This window comes from Danio aesculapii, chromosome 10, assembly GCF_903798145.1.
Source record: "Danio aesculapii chromosome 10, fDanAes4.1, whole genome shotgun sequence".
In the NCBI taxonomy this organism is placed as follows: Eukaryota; Metazoa; Chordata; class Actinopteri; order Cypriniformes; family Danionidae; genus Danio; species Danio aesculapii.
The window spans coordinates 760,763-788,279 of NC_079444.1; the positions used below are offsets into that span (position 1 = coordinate 760,763).

At 39.0% G+C, this 27,517-nt stretch overlaps 1 protein-coding gene across 1 annotated transcript; it reads right to left on the bottom strand.

The window, feature by feature from the left end:
* Positions 1-12: 12 nt before the first annotated feature.
* LOC130236459 (endoplasmic reticulum aminopeptidase 1-like) lies at positions 13-27,517 on the bottom strand. The gene is given in 19 exon segments (XM_056467170.1): positions 13-2,752; positions 3,160-3,241; positions 3,940-4,080; positions 7,013-7,174; positions 8,996-9,180; positions 11,301-11,457; positions 12,931-13,114; positions 13,200-13,288; positions 15,568-15,716; positions 16,126-16,209; positions 16,286-16,417; positions 17,943-18,074; positions 18,656-18,769; positions 20,308-20,339; positions 20,342-20,461; positions 22,246-22,369; positions 22,449-22,583; positions 25,223-25,361; positions 26,641-27,517. Coding segments are annotated over 19 exon segments (2,799 nt in total). The 5' UTR covers positions 27,129-27,517; the 3' UTR covers positions 13-2,602.

Consider the following 27,517-nt stretch of genomic DNA (forward strand, 5'->3'; position numbering starts at 1 on the left):
ATACAACTCTACTTAATGTGTTGCTTTTTTATTGTTGTGTTTAAAAATAAACACATATTCCAGTTTCCTGCAACACATTTCAACAAACGGTAAAGCATTTAGCACTTTGTAATGTTGCTATTCCTGTTTACAACACTTACAAGACGTTTAGGACAGTGTTTCAGGTGTAATCTTGTCACATCCTTCTTGCAAACAAGTCTTAAGGCTGGCAACAGTACTGTGTTTTCAAAATACGCCACACATTCTCTATTGGAGACGGGTCAGGACTGCAGGCAGGCCAGTCAAGTACCTTTATCCACTTTCCCCACAAAGGCAGCAGCATATTGTGTTCCAACACCCCTATGTACTTTTCAGCAATAATGATGCATCATAGTGCAAGTTACCATCGCCAAGGGCACTGACACAACCCCATACCATGACAGACCCTGGGTTTTAGACTTGTTGCAGTCCTGAGGATCCTTGATGAGAGGTGCACGTCAGTGACGGCCACGGCGAGGGGCTATGCGTCCACGCATAGGGTGCGCCGTAGCACGCAGAAGTATAAATCAGCCTTATCTGTTGACACCTTGCGCTCCCAGTAAATAATACTAAGCATTTCAGTTGATGCAAGCATACGATTGAGCTCAGTGTGTCATATTCATCACATCAAAATTAGAACTCATGAAGCGTGATTAAACACACACTGAATATAGCATGCAGTCATTATGAATATGTACATTTCCAGAAATCAATGACCCAGAACTCCTATGATTTGACATCATCAAACTATGCTTTAGTTGGTTTCATAAAATAATTTATTATTTACACTTCCTGTTACAATCTGCTCGCATATTCAGCATGACGGAGCCAATTCAAAGGCACTTCCATGTGTCCAGAAAACTGCGGTTTCACACTGCAAGCGTGAGCTGTGTGTGTGTGTGTGTGTGTGTGTGTGTGTTTTGTTCAGTGTGAACACATTGGGAGGGCTTAAACCAACAGAGCACTTTTGATTTCCACAAATAAATCTGATTTCACTCAAAACATTCTATAAATGCACAGATAAGCATCATGTCTGGTGTGTTTAACAAGAACTGTTGTTGCAGATCTGAAATGTGAGGCTAAATAGGTTTTTAATTATTCCATTTGGGTCCAAGTATGGTGTATTTAAAAAAAAACACACCTCAATTCCTGCCATTTTTAGCTCTGAGTTTAGCTTTGGGCTGCTCCAATTCAATTCATCTTTATTTCTATAGCGCTTTAGAAGTTGTAGGAAATTGGAACTGTCAGTCCAGTTTAGCCAAGCCAATAGCAGAGCAGCAATTACTGGGGAGGCAGGGCTTAAGATAGTAAGGCCCCATCTGATTGGACTTTAGAAATTTAGATAACCAATGCATTATAAATGTAATGTGATCAGACACGTCTGCGATACGCAACTGCACTGAGGGGTATGCGGGTTCACGTTTTACTAAATAACTTAAATGCCAGTTTAATTTACCATAAAGACACCATTATCCAGCAAACAATATTAATGTGATGATAATAAAGGAATTCTGGAAAAATATCTTAGGAGTTAAATGTTAATAATGTCAAAATGCAGTCTTAGGGGCCGTTCACACAGAACATGGTACTTTTCTATTGTTTTTCAATGTGAACGCACTTGATGGATGTGTGTGTGACCGTTACGCTCACATCTTGAATTATATGAAGCGCCGCGCACGTGAGCACGATGTTTTTAGACGCTGTGTCAAGTTAAAAGATCGACAACTTTCTCATGCGGCGGTGCTCATCACTGTCAGTTCCACAGCAGTGAGCCAATCACAAGAGCTCGGATGTGGGACGACAATTTGCAAGTTTCTGTTTTGAGCTGCGTGTCCAGATTAAAAGAAAGTAAACTTTAAGCGGAATAAACGCACTACACATCAGTAGCGTATTTTAGATTCTCCAATCAAATGAAAGCAGAGGCGGGGTTTCTGTTGACATGAGTGCAGTGTTTGTGTTGTCAAGACGACTACGGAGACTTTTAAAGACGGAATGGAAACTATCGGTCGCAGTTTCGACTGATGCGGAGCTGTGGGACTTCACCAATCCTGAATATCACAATATTATTAAAAAGCAGCTACTTCCCTGCATCCCATTAAAATAAAAAGCACAGCACACAGTGAAAAAAGCCAGTGCAGTGTGCCTGTCGTTCTCAGAACAGAAAAGTGCATTCGGTGCGGTCAGCACAGAAAAATGAGGAGGTCTTTATTGTAGATTGTGTGAGTGCTTCACGTAAAGCCTTGTTTGGAGCCGCTGTGGATGTTCTACAACAGTGCAGTTATGCTTGCAGTGTGAAACCGCTGTAAATGGGGACGTTCCATAGGTTTCCATTGTTTTTGTACTGTACAAAGTGTATTTTATATTTCCCTAACCCCACCATAAACCCTAAACCCCAACCCTCACAGGAACACACAGTTTTACTTCCTGTAAAATACTCATTCTGTGTGATTTGTAAGCTTTTGGAGAACTGCTGACGTCCTCATATTTCACCTTCCTGTAATACCAGTGTCATACCTGCTGTATGACATCCAGATTTGAGTCCTGATATGTCATTCACACACAGCTGAACACACTTTCTGGAGCATCATGGACTGTGATGGTCCAGCCAGGCTTTGAGCAGTGGGATGTTCCTGTCCATCCAGAGGATGTTCTGCTGGATTTTCTCCAGAGCCTGCTGAATACTGCGAAGCCCGGAGCCCTGATCCTGCGCCAGAGACCCAAAGAACAACTCCACCTACATCACAAACAAACAAAGATGGAGTCATTTTTTTTTTTTCTTCTCCCCCCTTATATATGTACTCTGACCATCCACCCAGTTACCTTTACATGCACACACACACAAACAGCTGTGTGTGTGTGTGTGTGGACTATCCTGTCACAAAACGTGGTGAAAAGTCCTACATGAACGGTAATAGTTTGATTGCGGTGTTTCCATGTCTGTACTGCACTTTAATAATGCCACTAATATCTGCAGACTCCACACGTCTTAATCCAATCTCTCTTTAGTTTGATTATGACCTTAATCGAATTAAGTTGATCAAAACTCGCTGTTTACATGGTCGACTCTTAATCGGAGGATTGTCTTAATCGCGTTCAAATCAAATTATTGGTGTCCATGTAAACATGCTCATTGTGACGTACCTCATCAAGCATTTCTTTGGTGGAGTATTGATCGGTGACTCCGACGACCACACGAGATATTGCTGACGAGCCCAGATCAAACCTGGAACGAGGATTTACATGCATTAATACAACTCCAAATCAGAAAAAAACGTATAGAAAACACAAATAAAAATGTACTTTGACGTGTTTCATTGCAGATAACACAACAAACATTAATTAATGTGTGTTTTTCTACAAAATAAACCGGTCTTCCAACTTTGGTTCTTGCAGCACAGCAGTTTAGGGCTAGTAATCAGGTAAAATGGTTCAATAATAATGTGATTTAAAACAGGTGATGTCAACAGGCGATTGTAATTTTCATTTGGTACAAAAAGGCATCCAAGAAAGGTGCTTTAGGAGCAAACGTTCAGCACACATCGCTGGCTGTGGAGGAAGAGAATACAGGTACTTGACTGGCCTGTCTGCAGTCCCGACCTGTCGCCGATAGAGAATGTGTGGAGTGGAAATGCGACAACGAGGATCCCGTACTTTTGCCCATCTGAAGACTTGGGACAAAATGAAACCTGAAACACTTCATCACTCGGTGTCTCCAGTCCCTAAACGTCTATTAAGTGTTGCGAAAAGGAACGGCAACATTACAAAGTGCTACAGTAAATGCTTTACTGTTACAACTATTCTTAAATGTGTTGCAAGAACCAAAATTGGACGACGTGTTTATTTAGAAAAACAATACAAACTCATTTTCTGGTGGATGTTAAAGCTGTTAACAATATATCAGACGGATCGTTTGCCACGCACTTTTTCACAAGTTTCCCCCAGTTGCTTTTCAGGAAGTCCCAGGCCAGTTTGAAACCTTTGGGGTTTTTACTGACGCTGATTAGCATCGACGGCAGGTCTTGAGTTTTCATGATCTCTCCTTCACTGCTTCTTTCCAAAAGCCTAGACGGTATGAGACACACCAAAAGGGATTAAGGATTGAAAACATGAGAAGTTCATCATGTTGATGTTGTTTTGGTTTTATTTCAATTTCATCACTTGTTCTTTAAAAATAAATCAATTGTGCTAAATAATCTGGGAACACACAATATGGGATTGCAGTCATGCAAAGGTGACTTGTTACATTTATTGAAATTTATAATAATCTTATTAATATAATAATAATAATAATATAACACATTTCTAATAATTTGCAAAAGCAAACAATTAAAAATATCAAACAGCAACACAAATAAATATCAAATGGAGAATTTCAATGTGTTTTAGAATCTTCATTCATTCATTTTCTTTTCATCTTAGTCCCTTTATTAATCTGGGGTCGCCACAGCGGAATGAACCGCCAACTTATCCAGCATTTTTTTTACGCAACGGATGCCCTTCCAGCCGCAACCCATTTCTGGGAAACATCCACACACACTCATTCACTACAGACAATGTAGCCTACCCAATTCACCTGTACCGCATGTCTTTGGACTGTGGGGGGAAACCGGAGCATCAGGAGCAAACCCATGCGAACGCAGGGAGAACATGCAAACTCCACACAGAAACGCCAACTGACCCAGCCGAGGCTCGAACCAGTGACCTTCTTGCTGTGAGGCGACAGCACTGCCTACTGCGCCACTGCGTCGCCCCTTGTTTTTAAATGTTAAAATATACATTTTGTGAATGTATATCACACATTTCTTCAGCCTGGTTTATACTAGATGCGTTCGCTAGTTCGCTTGAGTGTGCGTGTGGAGAATGTGACCTCATTGCGGTGTTTGCGGAGGTTTGCTTTGGGTACGACAGTACACACATCTTTATGATACGTGATCATAGAGATAACCAGATCAATAATTCTTGGCTAAAAATTGCAACAGCAGCGGGAAAGGAGGAAAGTTTTTGTTAAAAGGTTTGGAAAAACCTGAGGGATGAGCCGTGGCAAAAGTGGAGACCCATGAACACAATCCCAGAATGTTTTTCCACCATACATAGGTTTTACACTGAAGTATATACCACAATTCAGAATTTAAAACAATTTAATAGTTACAAAACTATAATTAAGGAACAATTTATTTCTTTGATAACTGGAAAGTTGTAAGATCACTTTGACCCTATCGGTTTACAATATACTGATGCCCTGTTTCTAGGCTTTATTGGTGATAATGGACAGGAATGTTGGACCATTATTGCCTTTTAACATAAGAAGAGGACAGAAACTAGCCAGACAGTGATGTGTGAATTGTGGAGCGGGCTAAATCTAAATAAACATCTGTATTTTTTAGTAAGTATCATTTTTTTTTTGCTTTGATTCTTGCCATAATAAAAATATATATTTGTAGAGAAACCCATGTTCTCTGTTATTAATATTTTAATCAATTTTAATAAGTAAAAACTGTCTGAGATACAAACAAAAGCAACTGATGCATCAAAGTTTGATTTAAAAACATCTTGAATGGTTATAAAAATCCTTATAATCAATAAAATAATTAATAAAAATAATAAGTTTAAAAACATCAATAATATTAATGATATGACGTTGTTCTGAAAACGCTCTGCTTCTCTGTTCATCCGTCTGACTTTAAGGTGGGTTTCTTTTGACTGCCCCCTGTTGTTTAAAAGAATATCACAACGGCGAATGCGGGAAGTATAAAAGCCTCGTCCATTTCATGAGGTGTGCGTGCAGTCAGCGGAGGTCTGTGACGCGGTGCCAGGTGAAAGTATAAATCCAGCTTAAGGAAAAGTTTGCCGAAGCATTAAGCCTAAAAATGAAATCTCTATGGACCCCTGCTGGATATATGTGGAAATTACACTTTCTGTTTTTAACAAAAAATCAAAACGGTTTTCTCTAACCAGCAGAAGGTGGTATTTTATCCCTTAAAAATATGAGCCAACATCCAGAAACCTTTTAGTTTACATTTTGGTCAGAATTTTAGAGAAAGTTTTTGTAATTATGTCGTTGTTTTTATTAGTCGTAGTTTTTTGTCGTAGTTTTTTGTAATTATGTCGTAGTGTTTGTGTTGTAAATGGGTAAAAAACAATATAAATCCACAAAAACAGCCTAAATGCAAAGCTGAGAAGCAGATGTAAATATTATATAGTCATGTAATTCCTTATGTAATTGCTCTGTAAAAGTTTGGGGTCCATATGACCCCAAGGAACCTGAGTGTGATTTTTTTGGGGGGGATTTTTAAAGTCCATGTGAAATCAAAATTCACAACGTGTGCTAGCTCACATTGTTATTCTTAAGGTCAATAATTAATCCATGCAAGTTAATCCACTGGAAAAAAAGTGTTTGTTGTGGTAATCTTTAGTCAAATTCTGACCATTTACTTCTGTTGGGGGTCCTTCTGTTGACGTCAACCAGAGGGCTTCCATACAGTAGCAACTGCATATTAATACCCTCTCTTACCATTAGTTGCTAAGAGGGAACGATGCGCAAAAAAGCCCCGCCTCCTACTCAATATTCCGTCTCAATTGGAAGTACATCAACAATCATTCATTCATTCATTCAATTTCCTTTGGCTTCGTCCCTTAATTCATCAGGGGTCACCACAGTGGAATGAACCACCAACTTATCTAGCATATGTTTTACGCAGCAGATGCCCTTCCAGCTGCAACCCAGTACAGGGAGACATCCACACACACTCGCTCATACACTACAGCCAATTTAGCTTATTCAATTCACCTCTAGCGAATGCGTGGAGTTTGCATACAGAAATGCCCACTGACCTAGCCAGGACTCGAACCAGCGATTTTCTTGCTGTGAGGCGACAGTGCTAACCACTGAGCCACCATGCCGCCCTGTACATCAACATATTGAAATAATTCTGTTTCACGTGGACTTCAAGGGTTATTGTCGGGTTTGGGTGAACTTTAGCTGCTTTAGACTCACCACTGAAGCTTGTGAGCTAACGGACTGTACGAGAGGGCAGCTTTAATCATCCACTTCTCTGATGGAGAGACGGATCGCTTGTATTTCTCTAACAAAAAGTCCCAGCCTTCGTCTGTTCGCGCCCCTTCAGTGTAGACCACCAAACTGACGTCGGTAGGAAGCCTGAAACAAATAACACAACCATCATGTTTGGAATGAACAGTTTGAGGTGCACATCATTCCAGGCTTTGATTACGATATAAAGTATTATGGCGATATTGAGCTAAGCTGCAAAAAAAGATTCGTTTGACACTCAGAAGAACCAAAATAATACTTGGTGTTCTGTGTATATACACATTCAGAGAAGAGAAATGCTTTAAACAGATTCATTTGCAAAAGCAATATAAGGTACAAAAGGATAACACTTTATAATATCATAGTAAACGTTAGGTAATGCATTCAAATGAACAGTGAGAGGTAACCAAATACTGCAGCTATAAGTTGAGTTAATAAAACAAATACTGAATTTTGAAATAATTTTGATAAAAGGATTACGGCTTTTTAATGTGTCAGTAGACGGCTGACAGGAATACTCGCTCCTGATTGGTCAGTTGTGACATTACAAGGTATGTTATTCTTAGATAACAACCACTGAATAACAATTCTTCGATATACGGAGCTAATAAAGAAAATAACAGAATTTCGAATCACCTTCACCATCGGTTAAAATATTCACATCCATATACTTGCATCCACACTCGTATATATCTGCTCGTCTGTCAAGCTTCTTTTTTTCTGCCGTCTTGTGAATTAATAACATGTAAAGTAATATCGTTCAGGGAGTTCATTTTCTGTCAGCTTTGTTATTTTGACTGTTTGGCGCCATCTTGTGTCTGAATAATGCGCAGGTTAGTGTATACTCCATCAGCTGTTTTCATTTCTGTCAGCTTTGTGTTTTAGACTGTTTGGCGCCATCTAGTGTCTGAATAATGCACAGGTTAGTGTATACTCCATCAGCTGTTTCTGTCAGCTTTGTGTTTTAGACTGTTTGGCACCATTTTGTGACTGAATAGTGCACAGGTTAGTGTATACTCCATCAGCTGTTTTCATTTCTGTCAGCTTTGTGTTTTAGACTGTTTGGCGCCATCTAGTGTCTGAATAATGCGCAGGTTAGAGTATACTCCATCAGCTGTTTTCATTTCTGTCAGCTTTGTGTTTTAGACTGTTTGGCGCCATCTAGTGTCTGAATAATGCACAGGTTAGTGTATACTCCATCAGCTGTTTTCATTTCTGTCAGCTTTGTGTTTTAGACTGTTTGGCGCCATCTAGTGTCTGAATAATGCGCAGGTTAGTGTATACTCCATCAGCTGTTTTCATTTCTGTCAGCTTTGTGTTTTTGACTGTTTGGCGCCATCTAGTGTCTGAATAATGCGCAGGTTAGTGTATACTCCATCAGCTGTTTTCATTTCTGTCAGCTTTGTGTTTTAGACTGTTTGGCGCCATCTAGTGTCTGAATAATGCGCAGGTTAGAGTATACTCCATCAGCTGTTTCTGTCAGCTTTGCGTTTAATTAAAGAATTAATAAACTATTATGGCTCAGAGCAATGTTTTGTGTGTAATGTTTATGTTTTGTGGCAAGTAGTCATGTAATAAGCAGGATAAAGTACATCCAGCATGGTTGTTTTCGCAGAATAAAGTCCTTCAGTCCTATACATCAGTGCTCCCCTTTGCGTCGGGCTGTAGATAATCCTGTCAGGCTTTATTCTAAGATAACAGCCTCCTGGATGCACTTTGGCCCTAACACAACTAAGAAATGAACATCACTTAAGATAAATAAATGCTTTTGTAGCTTGCATTACATTGACTTTAGTTAAATTAACTGATGTTAACAAATGAAGCCTTACTATAAGCCCCGCCTCCTACTCAATATTCCATTTCAGTACATCAACATACTAAAACAAAGCTCAGTATAAATATATTGAAGTCAAAACTCAAACTCTTTACCACATTTTGCCATCAGACTCCTTCCATTTGTGAAAGAGCTGTGTGGCGGTGCTGACGCAGGACGGGTAGCGGCGGACACACGCAAAGAGCAGCAGATAATTCCTAAGCATCCGCTCGGACACAGACCCGTCATCAGACCAGCTCTGCCGGTCAATCAGCGGCTGGAATAACTTCACTAGATGACCCTGAAAAACACAACAAAACAGTCTGTCCAAAATATATGCTCTTATTTGCACCTTATATCTAAAGGGACGGGTGGCACGGTGGCTCAGTGGTTAGCACTGTTGCCTCACAGCAAAAAGGTGGCTGGTTCGAGTCCCGACTGGGCCAGTTGGCATTTCTGTGTGGAGTTTGCATGTTCTCCCCATGTTGGCCACAGAGTTTCCTTGCGGTGTTCCAGTTTCCCTCACAGTCCAAACACATGCGTTGTAGGTGAATTGCGTAGGCTAAATTATCCGTAGTGTATGAGTCTGTGTGAATGGGTGTTTCTCAGTACTGGGTTGCAGTCGGAAGGGCATCCACAGCGTGGAACATATGCTGGAGTAGTTGACGGTTCGTTCCGCGGTGGCGACCCCTGATAAATAAGGCACTAAGCCGAAGGAAAATGAATGAAATTATATATGTCGCCTTATACTTCAGTTCCTCGTCAAATCTTCTGACCAATCAAATGCTCTCTAGTATCTGACATGTCCCGCCCCCTTTAAGACGCTTTACATTTGATGTCCTTGAACTCAACCACTCTCACTTGCAGAGCTGGGATGAAAACAAAATTCTATTGGCTGTTTTTTTAAAGGGGAGGAGCTACTCCACATTTCAAAGCACTTTGAAGCTTTTTAGTTCAGCAATATCATTTGTTGTTCGTCCTAAGGGGGCTAGGTCTCTGTTAGTTTGTTTGTTTGTTTCTGTTCAATAAATACTTTTGTTTGTACTGCATTTGGAAACGTCCTTTACCCATTTTCGCTACATCCATAACTTTTTAAATTCCTACTACAGATGCTTTTTCCAGGGTTCTCCAGAATATCTTGTTTGGTGTTCAACAGAAGAAAGAAACTCACTAAACTTCAGAACTACTTGAGTGTGAGGACATTTGTTCGATTTTTGAGTGAACTATATGAACTTGAGTTGTTTATCTGTTACAATAGTTCATTCATTCATTCATTTTCTTTTCGGCTTAGTCCCTCCATCAATCCGGGGTCGCCACAGCGGAATGAACCGCCAACTTATCCAGCACATGTTCTACACAACGGATGCCCTTCCAGCCGCAACCCATCTCTGGGAAATACAATAGTTCAGTGAATAATAATTTTAGCAATAATTAGTTTATTAATTTATTTTCCTGTGGCTTAGTCTCTGATTTATATGTGGCCGCCATAATGGCAAATTTTGCTTATCTAACTCACCTATAACGCATGTCTTTGATCTTTGGGGGAAACCGGAACACCTGGAGGTGCACCCGACAATGCTAACCACTGAGTCACTGTGCTGTCGCTAATTATTATTCATTCATTCATTTTCTTTTCAGGTTAGTCCCTTTATTAATCTGGGGTCACCACAGCGGAATGAACCGCCAACTTATCCAGCACGTTTTACGCAGTGGATGCCCTTCAAGCTGCAACCCATCACTTGAAAACATCCATACACACTCATAAATTACGGACAATTTATCTTACCCAGTTCACCTATACCACATGTCTTTGGACTTGTGGGGGAAACCGGAGCACCTGGAGCAAACCCACGCCAACACTGGTAGAACATGCAAACTCCACACAGAGATGCCATCTGACCCAGCCGAGGCTCAAACCAGCGACCTTCTTGCTGTGAGGCGACATCGCTACCCACACTGCACCACCGTGTAGCCCGCTAATTATTCGTTAATAATAATTCATTATAGTAATGAGTTCACAAAACGAAAAGAACGATTCTGGAATGCAAATGAATGAATTCTATTAAAATGGAATCAACACCTTTCATTTTGTTTAGGTATGTTTTGGTTTATCAGTTTAAGCATCAGCGTGATGTGCCTGATGTTTCTTCATATGTATTGTTTTACTTTCTCATCTTTATTTTGGCAGATTCAAACACATTCTGTGTACTGTTATATAGTAAATTAGATTTGTGTGTCGAGCTTCTGTGATTACATTTGTGATTTCTGCATTGTGGAAATGATGTTTTTGTCTTGCTTAGCTATGTTAAAATATCTAAATATGTAACACGACATCAAATATCTGAATATGACACTTCATTTGAATATTTAAAAATATTCCACATTTCATCTTTAGCTGGACGGATTTGTCTGCATTGATACCTTGAGCTGGTTCTCCAGTTCCTGCATGTTTCTCTTCTCCATGAGTTTGTAAAGCGGCACCAGTTCACTGAAGCCCTGCGTCACCGGCATGATCTCTGACTCTTTACTGAGATACAAACTCAGATTCAGAGCTTTATCCAGAGGGACCTTCTCAACGCTGAGGGGAAGACAAACAGATTAATTATCAGGTCATCAATTATCTGGCTCTGAAATAAAATAAACTAGTTGAAGAACTTTTTTTTTCTAAATAGTTTTTTTTTGGCTGGAAAAAATATGTTAATTTTTTTTCTTTTCTAAATTGTATTTTTTCAAAATTATTATTCTTGATGAAACAAAAAAAAAAAAACGTACTCATTATCAGGACATCAATTATCTGTCTAAAATAAAATCAAATCAATAAAAAAAAATAAAAATAAAAAAATAAAATAAAATAATAAAAAAAAATAATAAAATAAAATAAATAAAAATAAAATAAAATAAAAATAAAAAAATAAAAAATAAAATAAAATAAAATAAAATAAAAATAAAAAAATAAAATAAAATAAAGAAAAATAAAATAAAAAATAAAATAAAACAAATAAAATAAATAAAATAAAATAAAAAATTAAAATAAAATAAAATAAAATAAAAAAATTAAATATAAAAAAAAATAAAATAAAATAAAATAAAAATAAATAAAATAAAATAAACATTAAAATAATAAAAAAAATAATAAAATAATAAAATAAAATAAAATAAATAAAAAAGGCGACACGGTGGCTCAGTGGTTAACTCAATTCAATTCGACAGTTAACACTGTCACCTCACAGCAAGAAGGTCGCTGGTCCCGGTTTCAGTCTCGGCTGGGCCAGTTGGCGTTTCTGTGTGGAGTTTGCATGTTCTCCCTGTGTTGTTGTGGGTTTCCTCCGGGTGCTCCGGTTTCACCCACAGTCCAAACACATGCGCTATAGGAGAATTGGGTAAGCTAAATTGGCCGTAGTGTGTGTGTGAATTAGTGTGTTACCCAGTACTGGGTTGCGGCTGGAAGGGCATCCATTGTGTAAAAGATATGCTGGAATAGTTGGCGGTTCATTCCTCTGTGGTGACCCCTGATAAATAAAGGGACTAAACTAAAGGAAAATGAAATAAATAAATAAATAAATAAATAAATAAATAAATAAATAAATAAGTTGAAGAACAGTTTTTTCTAAATGGTATTTTTTTCTAAAATATTGTTTTTACCCCTAGTTTGGCTAAAATAAAAATAAAATGTTATCTAAAATAAAAAAATAATAAAATAAAATAAAACGAAACAAGATATTGCGATGTTTCAGATTAGATATCGTACCATGCCAAATTGGTCAACATCGCCCAACCCTAGTGAGTACACCCTGAATGTCACTTTAAGCTGTATAGTTCTGTATATAATCTGAAGTGTCTTGAAGAATATCTAGTCTAATATTATTTACTGTCATCATGACAAAGAGAAAATAAATCAGTTATTAGAGATGAGTTATTAAAACTATTATGATTAGAAATGTGTTGGAGAAATCTGCTCTCTGTTAAACAGAAATTGAAGGACAAAAATATACAGGGGGGCTAATACTTCTGACTTCAACTGTATATGTACTCTATTCATGAAAGCACAGACCTGACCAGCTGGAAGATGTCATGTATGAGACTGGCTCTGTCGTTGCTGCTGAACACAGTGTGGTTCATTCGGAGCTGCTTAATCAAACAATCCCAGCCTCCAGACTCATAATGCACAATATAATATCCTCGCAGATCCACGTTGAATTTAATCCACTCCACCTTCTCTGGCAGGTAAAACACATCTGCAGGCACACACAAGAGTTCAATCTCAGCACAGCTGAAGGTAAGATGAGTGGGTTTAATATTTGATCATGTGACGCAGCAAACCTCTTTCAGTTTTCAGCAAGAAACGCTGCACTGCATTACTGCCGCTGGTGATGTACGTCAGAGGAACCTGCCACAGGAAGCTTGATGAACTGGGAGACATGAAAAATACAGAGGATCAATATAAAACTAAACTATACTAATAATAATATAATGATAGTAATACACCATGAATGTGTCTGGTTGTGAGTACTAATTTAAATTTAGAAAACTATTCTTAACTATTATTATTACTATTATTATTAAAAAAATGATCAAGAATCTGGGTCTGAAATAAAACAGAATGTTAGGACAGAATGTTAGCCTGGTTGTCTCACAGCAAGAAGGTCGCTGGTTCGAGTTAGTAGGCATTTCTGTGTGGAGTTTGCATGTTCTCCCCATGTTGGCGTGGGTTTCCTCCGGGTGCTCCGGTTTCCCCGACTAAACTAATAGGGTTGTATGAGTGTGTGTATATGAGTGTGTACAGGTGGTTTCCAGTACTAGGTTGCGGCTGGAAGGCCATCCGCTGTGTAAAACATGCTGGAAAAGTTGGCGGTTCATTCAGCTGTGGCGACCTCTGAAAAAGGCTGCACTCACACTATGCTATCCGAACCGTGCCCAGGCCCATTTCCTGGATCTTTGAGAAGTGTGAGGCACTCATTCAGTTGGAAGAGGTGTGCCTGAGCACGGTTCACTTGGGCTTTGGGGCAGTACGCTTGTTTGTGAGTGCAAAGCGCGTCTGAGCCCAATACTAAAAGCGAGACTTTTAAGGGCCTGTTTCATATGTGTTTATTAATCATTCTTACTGTTCAATGAACGCAAACTGTTGTAGATTATTAAAGACGCAAACCCCTCACTGCACCACAGCTGCACCTTCAGCAAACCTTCTAATACCTGCAGCATGAGGACTTCATGATTGTTTATGAGCGTCAACAGTGGCTGATCTGTTCGTGTCTGCGTGTCACTGCATCTCAAATCACTAAAACGATAGAACTAAAGAAATCTCCACTGTGCTGAGCGAGAGCGCTTCTTTAACTGAACAGCGCATCATCGATGACGTAAGCGTGCCCAGGCCCGAATGCCATGTGAGTGCGGGCCGTCTGGGGAGACGGGAGGGGGGACAAGCGTGCTTTGGCCTGGTTCAATGCAACTGTACACAGTGTGAGTACACCCTAACCTGAAGGAAAGGAAATGAAAATATTCCTCAATCATTTTTTTTTCCTAAATTGTTATTCTTACTTTCATATTATCTGAATAAAAAAAATAACACAAATTACAGGGCTGTCTAAAATACTTGATTCTGATTGGTCAATTGCAACACTCCAAGATATGAATAAGAATTTCAAGAGTTCACACTGAGCTGATGATTGATTATAAAGCGTGTTTGGCATGCTGTCCCGGGAGAGAGCCCTGAGCTCATAAGATCCTCGAGCCTGGGGCTCCCTCCCATTTGCAAGGTGAGAGGGGAGTTTGAGCTCAGGTAGATCTGGAGAACTCCCCTGCTGTAGTAGCTAATGAACAGATAGTGATCGCTCTTGAGAGATAACTACTTACTAGGAGCATGTCTATGGTGCCGATTTGGATTAGTCGATTAACTTTGTGTTTTTGGATGGTGGGAGGAAACCGGGGAACCCGGGGGAAACCCACGTGAGCATGAGGAGAACGTGTAAACTCTGCACAGAAACGTCGTCTGGCTTGGTAAGGACTAGAACCAGTGATGTTTTTGCTGTGAGGCAACAGTAGGGGTAGATGGGGGGGATTCTTCAAAACGAAGATGGCTGTTTTATGGAATTAGAGTATTTATAGTGGCTTAGGCATCGTCTGATTGGTGAATCATAAATTGGATAATGCGAGACCAGCCGCAAGCAATCATAAGCACGTGATCCTCTCGACATTAGTTTATAAATAAACCACATAAAAATAAAAAACTATAATAAAAAAATCACTCATTCTTCTCAATACAGAGTGAATGTGTTCAGAATAGCACCTCTGTCTTTGTGTCGTGTCCTTTTGAAGGCCAAATACAGAAACAGAAGAAGCTCTGTGGAAATAGCAGCGTTTGAGCTCCATTTTAGCTTTCTCTGCTGTAACATTTCAGCGCCTCTGGCCACGCCCCTTCGCAGCGCAGAGTGTGTGCGCACGGTGAATGCGTGTAACCTGAAGTGTTTGTGATCTCACCAACCCGAATGCATTTTTTTGTAGTCCCCAAACTTTGTTCACTGTAGGCTTCGCTAAGATAACTCTGTAAAAGCCAATGTCTTCCTTTGCATTAAACAGAGCGTCTTACATTCAGAGATGTTGTTTATGTTCACAAAGCTACATTACACATCAACTAAAGTTTAACACATGATATCGTAGTGGACCATCCGTATACGACTTAACATGGCCTTACTTTGAAGATTCTGCTCCTTTCAGGAAGCGCTCCTGTTTAAGAGTGACCTCTTGACCTTTGACCTCCACAGTGATTAACGGAAAGCCCTCCTGCAGAGTCCAGGTGTCCATGATGGCTCCAACGTCAACACTGTCCTCCTTGAACCACTTCTGCCAGAACAGGTTTTAATGATTACTTAAAGGGATAGTTCACCCAAAATGAAATTGACGCATTATTTACTCACCCTCGAGCGGTTCCAAACCTGTTCTGTTGAACACAAAAGTATAACCACAGACTTTCATAGTCAGAAAAACAAACACTATGGAAGTCAATGGTTACTCGTTTACAACATTTTTCAAAATATCTTCTTTCCTGTTCAACTCAAACAGGTTTGGAACCACTTGAGGGTGAGTAAATGTTGACAGAATTTTCATTTTTGGGTGAACTATCCCTTTAATACTCTGATTTATTCAAGTTGAAATTTAGGGAGGAAACATTGTAAAAGTAAGCCGAATATCCCAAATACACAAATTATTTGAACACATTAAAAATATTCGAATCATTTGCTGCAGCACTTACAGAGGCTGGCGTTTCAGCCGTGCTTTTGGAGCAGAATCCGTCAAGTTTTAGTCTCCCTGAATCCAATCCATCTGAAGTGCAGATCTGAAGAGATTGAGAAGCATTGGGTCTCAACAGCAAGCATTTAAATGACTGAATAACTCAGACAGAGGTCACTCACATTGGTAAGACTCTCCCAGAGGTGTGCGTTGACTGTGTTCTGGTAGCTGTGTTTCTTCAGGTAATTTATAATACCATACTTGAACACCTCCGGAGTCAGAAAATCCCTCAGCATATTCAGGATACACGCGCCCTTGAGAGATGATTAACCATCAGTTAGGAAGGAAATGATTAATATAATCAAAATGTATATATAGGCTGATATGTGCGCTATTTAAAACCACCATCTTCGGCTGACAGTTTGTGATTGGCCAGAAGCTTTATTTTTTGATATACTCTGACACCATTAACCCCTTAACTTCCACTCCTTTTCGCACAATTTCTTTGGTTAAATTGTGTTTCTTTCACTACTGTAAGCAAATTTAAAGGGTTTTTTTTTTGTAATGTAATGTAATGTGTATGGTCATACACCCAGAGCGCTTTACAATCATGAGGGGGGGTCTCTCCACACCACCACCACCAGTGTGCAGCATCCATTTGGATGATGCGACGGCAGCCATAGGGCAACGCTGCCAGTGTGTTCACCACACACCAGCTGTAGGTGGAGTGGAGAGACAGTGATAGAGAGAATTCAGTGGATGGGGATGATTGGGAGGCCATGATTGTAAGGGCCGGATGAGAGACTTTGGCCAGGACACCGAGGCTACACCCATACTCTTTTCGAGAAGTGCCATGGGAGTGCCATTTAATTCTTTGTATAAAAGGCTTTTTGGTAATGGCTCTTGTATGGAGAACGGCGTTGCCTTGCTCAGGTGTCATTTTTCCCAGACTTCAACAGAGTCTTCAAATTTTGGGTCTCGTCCGTCAACTCTGATCTTAGTTCTTTTTTTCTACTGGCTTCAGCTCAGGTGATTGGCTGGGCCATTCTAGCAGCTTTATTTTCTTTTCTCAAAGCATTTGAGAGTTTCCTTGTCTGTGTTTGGAATCATTGTTTTACTTAAATGTCAACCTTGGTTTCACCTTCATCATCTAGTATTGTACACTAGGTGTTGCTGAAGCAGCTAATATTCATTTAGACTGATAAGGTTGCTGAAGAACTACTGAAATATTTCAGCTGCTGTCTGGGCTTTCCCTGCATTTCTACACCTCCCTTTCTTCTTGTGTTCAAGACTTCTACCCTATGTCATTTCATTTTATTACACATAACTTCATTTGTAAACTAATTAGATTTGTTTTGTTTGCATGAATGGATTTATTTGGTTGTTATCAACATCTGGTGACAATTTCAAGTCAACAGCACCTTTAGAGATATTTTTTCTGAGAAAAGTGGTCGCATGATCTCCACATGAAATACGCAGAATGGCTTGGAAAACAGAAATATTCCTGATATTGCCACAAGCGTTTGTTTATTGTCTTCATATTAAATCCATTCCTCCACCTCTACTTTTTTATTCTCTTTGCAGTCCTGCAGTGATGGCTGACAGCAGCTGACATCTTTTCTTCAGTAAATTTTATATGGAGATTCTGCACGTGTTTGCCTTCTAGTGTCAAGTATAAATGAAATAATAAAATGTAGTTTTCTTTGTATGTATGGATTACTTTAGCTGTTGCTGATATCTAGTGACAATTTCTAGTCAACAACACCTTTAGAAACGGGTTTTCGAAGAAGATGGCTACCGTATTTTAATAAAGGTTAAAGGTTAACCCATAAAAGGTACCTTCCGATAGGAAACGTCATCAAACATTTCGCTGATCTCTGCGGGATTCTCCACTGGAGTGGAAACGGGGTGTGAGGAGCTCAAAGAGTCCACAGATAAGGCGGTGAAGCACTTCTCCAGGAAATAATCATTCTACAACAGAAACAGAGTCAGATCAAGTACAGCTACTTATCAGCCAAAATCTATCAATGACGTCCATCCTTCAATCAATCAATCAATCGATCAATCAGTCAATCAATCAATCAATCAATCAATCATTCAATCTATCCATCCATCCGTCCGTCCGTCCGTCCGTCCGTCCGTCCGTCCGTCCGTCCGTCCGTCCGTCCGTCCGTCCGTCCGTCCGTCCGTCCGTCCGTCCGTCCGTCCGTCCGTCCGTCCGTCCGTCCGTCCGTCCGTCCGTCCGTCCGTCCGTCCGTCCGTCCGTCCGTCCGTCCGTCCATCCATCCATCTATCTATCTATCTATCTATCTATCTATCTATCTATCTATCTGTCTATCTATCTATCTTGAGAGCTCAGTGTTTGGACTTTCAGCAGTGAAAATTAAACCACACTGAACTGAACTTAACTTCTGAACTCTGAAAACTGGACTGACACAGTTTCAATTTACCAGAACTTTTACGTTAAGCTGCTTTGACACAGTCTACATCGTAAAAGCGCTATAGAAACAAAGATGAATTGAATCAAAAGTCGTAGAGAAATGTCGTCTCACCACTTGCAGCTCAGGGTGAGTGATGTTGACGGACACATACTCCATGAACTTGGCAAAGCCCTCGTTTAACCACAGGTCGTTCCACCACTGCATTGTGACCAGGTTTCCAAACCACTAGAAAGAAAAACAACATAATTCATAATGATAACAATACAAGGATAATGTTGCTCAATTCTAAAAATGCTAACTATATAAAACTAATTTGAATCAATATGTAATCTCCAAGTACAGTATGTTTCTGTTTAGGTAATTATGCAGCGTCACATGATCATGAGTCAAATTAATAAGAAAAACATGGAAAAACATCTCTTCCTGTCAAATTTAAGCACTTTTCAGATGCAGTTTTAAAGATTTCCAGCATAATTTCACATTTCAGAGAGCAAATTTCAAGAGCGGCAGTTCTGTGGGCACAAATGCCTTGTTGATGCCAGAGGTCAGAGGAGAATGGCCAGACTGGTTCCAGCTGATAAGACAACAGTAACTCAAATAAGCACTCGTTACAACCGAGGTCTGCAGAAGAGCATCTCTGAACACACAACACGTCCAACCTTGAGGCGGATGGGCTACAGCAGCAGAAGACCACACCGGGTGCCGCTCCTGTCAGCTAAGAACAGGAAACTGAGGCTACAATTCACACAGGCTCACCAAAACTGGACAATAGAAGATTGGAGAAATGTTGCCTGGTCATTTCTGCTGCCACATTCAGATGGTCGGGTCAGACTTTGGCATCAACAACATGAAAGCATGGATCCATCCTTCCTTGTATCAACGGTTCAGGCTGGTGGTGGTGGTGTAATGGTGTGGGGGATATTTTCTTGGCACACTTTGGGCCCATTAGTACCAATTGAGCATCGTGTCAACACCACAGCCTACCTGAGTATTGTTGCTGACCCTGTCTATCCCTTTATGAGCACAGTGTCTCCATCTTCTGATGGCTACTTCCAGCAGGATAACGCACCATGTCATAAAGCGCCAATCATCTCAGACTGGTTTCTTGAACATGACAATGAGTTCACTGTACTCAAATGGCCTCCACAGTCACCAGAGCTCAATCCAATAGAGCACCTTTGGGATGTGGTGGAACTGGAGATTGGCATCATGGACGTGCAGCCGACAAATCTGCAGCAACTGCGTGATGCTATCATGTCAATATGGAGCAAAATCTCTGAGGAATTTTCCAGTAACTTATTGAATCTGTGCCATGAAGGATTAAGGCAGTTATGAAGGCGAAAGGGGGTCCAACCTGGTACTAGTAAGGTGTACCTAATAAAGTGGCATGTGAGTGTACCTCATTACATTGTATTATATGCTGTTTGTTCTAGTATTCTAGAGTGCAGTATAGTATTCTAAGGAATGAAAATCTTTAGTTGAATAACTTTCATTTACTGTTTTTTTTTAAGATTAACTTATTTTAATCGAAATATTTCATTATTAATACCCATTTAATACAATCAATTATTATCAAAGCAAGACATTTTCAGCAGTTTCAAGCACTTTATCTAAAATCTAAGTTTGTTTGAAAACTTTGAAAACACTAGGTTAAAATTGAAGCATTTTCAGGATTTCCAGCACCCCTTACGAACCCTGAGAAAATGTCTGTCTGGCCGTGCATTTATCATTGCTTGGACTGAATTAGTAATATAAAAATCAACCTGATGGGCTAGTTCGTGAGCGATGACTTGGGGATGCCTAATTTGTCAGAGGAAGAAGATTTCTCTGGGTCAAAGAGTAAACCGGACTCTCGGTACGTCGACAGACCCCAGTTCTCCATAGCACCTGACTGGAAATCCGGGATGGCCGCGAGATCTTTAAGTAAAAAATAATTATAGACACAATTCAGTTCTAAAAATGGTCAGATTACAGTTTGGTAAACAAATGTGTTCATGCTAGATTTTAAAGGGATAGTTCACCCAACAATGAAAAATCGCTCATCATTTACTCACCCAGCATTTGTTCCAAACGTATTTGAGTTTGAGATTAACAAAAAAGAAGATGTTTTGAAAAATGCTGAAAACTGGAAGCCATTAGCTCTGTTTTATCCAAAGAACGTGAATTACATTTATGCCGAAAACTGGAATATCGGAATAAACATTTGTGAATAAAGCATCCAGTGAGTCAAAGAGAACAAAGCTGTCATTTCCTGCCAAACTGGCTCTAAATATCAAAAAGAAAAATGGCGTGTACTGCAGTAGGAAAAGCCACTGCGTATGATACATTTCCTGCGCCTAAGAAAATGAAATAAGTGTTCGGTGGCTTTTGGAGGTGTTTTGGCCAAAACAGACAGACACTCAAGACAGTTCTGGAGGTAGTAGTAGTAATAATAATAATAATAATATAATACTGTGATGACAAAGAATTTAGAATGACCAAGCAACATTTCAGATGTTTTACAATGTGCTCGATCAACTGGTTTGTCCATTAATGGTGTCCAGTTGTGCGAAATTGTATCGTCGCAGGAATTAAATTGTAATTTTATACAGCACAATGAATAAGAACTCAGTTAACAATAAAAGGACGTTTCGGCCAATGTGCGTTTGTGGAAACATGGATATACTTGAATTGTGACACCAATAAAGGGTGAACAACTTACATTTCTATGGTAAGTTAAATTCAAACAGCACTCATGAGTGGTGATGGCGAAATAAAAATGCTATAAATTGTTCTTTCTTCATTCATGGACTTGCTCAACATGTGATGCTTCATATTGTTTATTTTTGAGTTGTGCATGGACATAAATTAAGGTTTTGTTAAACCTGTATTATTTATAGTAATGTATTAAAATACAAATAATAATATAGTGTTAGTCGTAATACTATAATGTCATTTATAGTAATACAGTAGGCCAATGCATTTTAAAAGGCTTTTTGAGATATATATGCACATCCAAATGGCTCTTTACAAAAATACATTTGCCGTCGGTGCAATAGCCTAGTGGTTAGCGAGCTGACATTTGTGTCAATAGCACATCAGGGCGTCCTGAGTTCCAAATCCCGGCTCGAGGACATTACCCTACCCCTCTCTCTCTCCAACTTCACTTCCTGGTCTCAATACTGTTCTATCTAATAAAGGCTAAAAATAAATCTTTAAAACAAAACACACACATTTGCTAAAAAAAATAAAGGGTTCCCGACCCCTGGGCTAGAATAAAAGCAGTTTTTAATGGTTTTAAAGCCATTTAAGGTCAGTATTATTAGCCCCTTTAAGCAATATTTGTTTTGGATTGTCTACAGACAAGCCACTGTTATGCAATGACTTGCCTAATTACCCTAACTTGTCTAATTAACCCAGTTCAGCCTTTAAATGTCACTTTAAGCTGAATACTAGTGTCTTGAAGAATATCTAGTCTAATATTATTTACTGTCATCATGACAAAGATAAAGAAATCAGTTATTAAGATGAGTTATAACACTATTATGATTATAAATGTGTTATAATTCAGAGGAATAATAAATCTGACTTCAATCATACGAGAATAAGATAATAATGGGTAGTAAGCACATGAGGGCGAGTAAACTGGGTAAATTTTCATTGTGAGTGAGCAATGCCTTAATCATGCATACCATTTTCAGTAGCAAAACTTTCACACTCACCGTGTTTGGGAAGCGGATACGGGATGTCAAAATACTCATCATAAAAGTCGAGCATTGTGACGGCGGTGGTGTCGAGAGCATACTCTGCTTGACCGATCTTCTCAGGAACTGTATACACTGATATCTGCAATAAAATCAGGATATGAAGAGCAGGCTGTTTTGTTGAGGTCTGGTTACGTTTGAAAGTGCATTTATTGACTTGCCTCAACTCCATGCTGGCTTTTTTTACTGATGGAGTCGAAATCGCTGATGATGAAGGCCACTAGGTAGGTGCTCATCTTTACCGTGGTGTCAAATTGATCCTCCAGAATCCCGTCCGCCAGCTCTACAGTTCTCAGCTATTGGGAGACATAAGCTTCAGCATTAGAATGTATTTAGATGAAATAGTCTGAAAATGTTTGTTCATTTATTTCCATCGGCTTAATCTCTGATTTATCAGGGGTCACCACAGAGGAATGAACCACCAACTATTCCAGCATAAGTTTTATGCAGTGGATGCCTTCCAGCCCCAACCCAGTACTGGGAAACACCTATACACTCTTGCATTCACACACACTCATACACTACGGCCAATTAAGTTTATTCAATTCACCTACAGCGCATGTGTCTGGACTGTGGAGGAAACGGGAGCACCTGGAGGAAACCCACGAAAATACTGTGGTAAAATACATTTCCATATATTAAAGACAACAATGTAATTTAATGTTGTGCGTCTTGTCTAGTGTGAGACCCACTTCATAACGTTAATCAATCAGGAAGTGAAGATCATCAGCCAGATCTTATCCGTGGTGAGTTTACAATGGCATGACAGGTCACACTGAATGCATCTTTGCTTCTAAAAACTCTTGATGCGGCACTCACCAATGGGGTTAAAAAGACACAAGGTCCATGAGATGCGATATTATGAATATGATGTAATAACGGCAATAACAAACCGATTAGAAATAGGAAAACAATGTGTTATGATAAGCACATGAAGATACATCATATACCTCAGAATATCTGGACACAGCCACAAAGAGCGCATCCCCCACTATGATATAACGGTAAATAAAGCAGTTGCCATGGCAACTTTCTACTATAAACAGAAGCTGGGATTGTTTGCCCCTGCCTCCGAGCTCTTCTGGTTGGTCCACTGCTGTGGAACTGACAGTGATGAGCTGCGCTTCATGCATGACGCTTCAAAATATGCGAGACGCGAGTGTAACGGTCACACACGTCCGTCAACAATGTGTTTACATTGTAAAACAATAGAAAAGTAGCACGTTGGAGAGAAAAAGCACATTCTATGTGAACGGCTCCTCATTTTAAAATGAAAAAGTCCCTGTGCATAAAGCCCATTAGGCCGATAATTATGTCGATAAATATCATTTGGTTGAACCACTTCACATGCTTGCTGTAGTCCACTTTTTTGTTATTTTACTGGTATTTATTAAATTTTTATTAATATTATAATGTAATTTATTTAAAGTAATTTTTGATTACTGTTATTTAGATTTCGTTATTGTTCAGTGACTTGTCTATACAATTATTTATACTTTTTGTCCGGCACTAGATTTTTGTCACGATCCCCAGCGATCAACTCCTGGCAGATCGCTAGTGAACTACACGTCACATTAACGAACTACAAATCCCATCATGCCATTTCACACACACCAGTTGCCGATCACTGCTGATGAGACACACACCCTGAAAACTGTGATCGCGATAATTCAGACTATTTATGCACCACACATACACCAGTTCAGTGTTGAGTTTTTGTATGTTGTTGTAGTGAGTCTTCTAGAGCAGTGTTCCCAACCCTGTTCCTGAAGCACACCAACAGTCCACATTTTCAACCTCTCCCTAATCAAACACACCGTGAATCATCTTATTATAACATCAGAAGAGACTCCAACACCTGAAGTTAATGGGTCAGAAACGGGAGACATCCAAAATATGTACTGTTGGTGTGCCTCCAGGAACAGGGTTGGGAAACATTGTTCTAGAGTTTCTTTTGTAGCATAGTTTTTGACCTTAGCCTTGATTTTTGACTGATTTGGATTGCCTCTATGCACCCAGCTACTCCTGAACTTACCTTTGCTTCCTGTACAATTAATCATTAAACTGCCACTTGTTCTTATCTCTGTGTCCTCTACTCACTACATCAAGTGACAATTTTTTATATGAAAAAGAAAGTTAGAGTATAAAACAATAGAATTGTTTTAATAGAGAATATATTAATAAAGTCAGAGATCAGGTAACCCCTGAACGCTAAGGTTTTTAAATAAATCAGTTTTCACTGTATGTTGACTTTTTTTACCATGCAAAAAGAGTTTAAATATTCCTATTTATAGGCTAATATATCAGCCTCCAAATCTAAAGAGTTCTGCAGATTTCCATTTATAATCGATTTACTTATGTGGATAGTGTAAATATATCTATATTTTTGGTTTATATTAATTTCTGTAATATCATTAACTAATATCAAATGTTTCTATGTTTTTAATAAAACAGTTGTAAAAGTATATTTTCTGTTTTAGTAAATATATCAGACACTTGCTTTGTTTATAAAGACAATGGATCTAATTACATTTGTATTGTAAACTTTAAATAAAGTTTTTTGAATGTTTTAAGCTTTTAGTTCAATACTTGCAAAATCATCTGCATAAATCCAACGATTTTTTTCCTAAATTATGCACAGAAATAGCAAAAAATGTGCGCAGATTCTGTCTGGCCCTGACTATCGGTTATCTGTCTCGGTCAAAAATTCATATCGGCGCATCCTATAATCAACCAATTCTTTCCTGAAATATTGTATCTATTTTTTATAATTCAATTCACCACATGGATGCACTTTAAGCACTCTGCATAAGATATCTGGTGATTTTTCAGATTTTTATAGTGTGATTTTGATGAAATATATAATGAATACGAATGAAATTAATTTTACTTGAACCCAAATTTTTTTTACATAATAAAAGTAAATATCGTGCACCTTGGGCATGTTTGAGATGGATATGTGCCTTGATTCTCTGCGCACGCGGATGGTAAAGTTGGCTTTGAATGCAGGCTCATCGAAACAAGGAAAGGCAGCTCGAGCATGTGTCGGCTCAAACTGAGTGGACGCCAACATCCTATAGGAAGAAAAAAATACATCACTTTAATGGGGTTTAACCCTTTAATGCTAATTCACATACACCACCAGTCAAAAGTTTGAAATTAGTAAGTTTTTAATGTTTTACTTATTCTGCTCACAAAGGCTGTATTTATTTAATTAAAAACACAGTAAAACTGTGGAATCTGAAAATGTTATTGCAATATTAAAGAGTTGTTTTACGTTGTTTTATTGAACGTAGTTCTACATTCTGTAATTAATTCTTGTGGTTTAAAACTGAATTTTAAGCATGCTAGTCTTCAGTGTCACATAATACTTAATATTCAGGTATTTTGATTATATCAAGAGCGGCATGGTGACTCAGTGGTTAGCACTGTTGCTTCACAACAAAAAGGTCGTTGGTTTGAGTCCCAGCTGAACCAGTTGGCATTTCTGTGTGGAGTTTGCATGTTCTCCCGTGTTGTCGTGGGTTTCCTCCAGGTGCTCCAGTTTCCCCCACAGCCCAAACACATATTTCTGCAGGGAATTTTGTACAATTTGGGAGTATCATAACTAAAAACTTAATTAATGAAATAAAAAATCATATCTTTTTAACTCTTATTTAATGTTTACAATTTACCCCACAGTCCAAAGACATGTGTTATAGGTGAATTGAATAAACTAAATTGGCTATAGTGTGAGTGAATAAGTGTGTATGAGTGTTTCCCAGTACTGGGTTGCAGCTGAAAGGGCATCCTCTGTGTAAAACATATGCTGGATAAGTTGGCAGTTCATTCCGCTGTGGTGACCTCTGATGAATAAAGCGACTAAGCCGAAGGAAAATAAATGAATGAATAATGGAGCAGCAAGTCATCACATTATAATGATTTCTGAAGGAACATGCGACACTGAAGACTGATGATGATAGTAAAAATTTAGCTTTGAATGACAGGAATAAATGAAACATGACACTACATTAAATAACAAAACAGTTATTTAAAATTGTATTAATATTTCACAGTTTCTACTGTATTTTTCATCAAATAAATGCAGCCTTGGTAAGCAGAATTGGCTTCATTTGAAACGATAGTCTCAAACTCAATTCCTGGAGGGCCACAACTCTGCATAGTTTAGCTTCAACCACCTCCAACTCACACCTGTTACTATCTCTACTAGTCTTGAACACCTTAGTTGGATCAGCTTGTGTTTGATTGGGGTTGGAGCAAAACTGTGCAGAGCTGCGGCCCTCCAGGAATCAAGTTCAAAAATCTTCTGACTGCTAGTGTATATATTTTGAACCAACAATGTATTTGTCTTACCTAACCTCCCCTCTATTTGTAGTGTATTGGCCTTTATAAAAGCCATGGAAGCTGTCAGATAAGTTGGCATAGAACTCCAAATGCACCACATGGCTTCCTTTCTCAAAAGTGAAGCCTTCAGAGATGAGTGCAATTTGCTCATTGGCTTCAAACTCACTGATCTGAAGATCCTGATGATGATGATGTCTGGAGCCTAAAAGACGAGCTTTGGAGATCTGGAGGTTCTTGCTGTGAAGGATGATGGATCTGGTGTCCTGTTTTACCTCTATTTGGATCTGAACCTCTCCAGTAAACGTAAGAGAGGTCAAGTTAGGGTGTATGAGGAGGTCATAATGCTGGGGTTTGACAATTTCTGGTAACCTCATCTTATCCCAGGGAAAAGGCAGCACGGTTTTGTTCATGTTGACGGTCATGGCATGGTTGCCAGCAAAAAGAGCACAGAACAAAGCTACTGGTGTACAATAAAAATACTTTGCGAATAATAACATGGCGGAAAATATGAGTTTAACGTCAGCTTTCTGAATGTTTAATTAGGATATGTGCTCTTGTTACTTGATTAACACACATGAGATAGTGTGTGATGTTTAGACGTCACAAAGGGACATATATGCGCTCACGAATTTACGACATTAATTAAAATAGGCGAAGAAAAGCTTCGAACAAACCTGCACGAGATATCCAATCTGTAACGTGAATGAAAGTGAAACTACGCAGTTGTCCTCAAACTCGTATTTCCTGGTTTGTCAGAGGTCTAATTTTACCCTTATACTATAGTATTATGTGCTATAACTGCATGTACATATTATATAGTTTTAGAAATATCGAATAACGTTATCTTTGTTTAAATAAACAGGGTTTTAAACGTTGAGGCGAACAC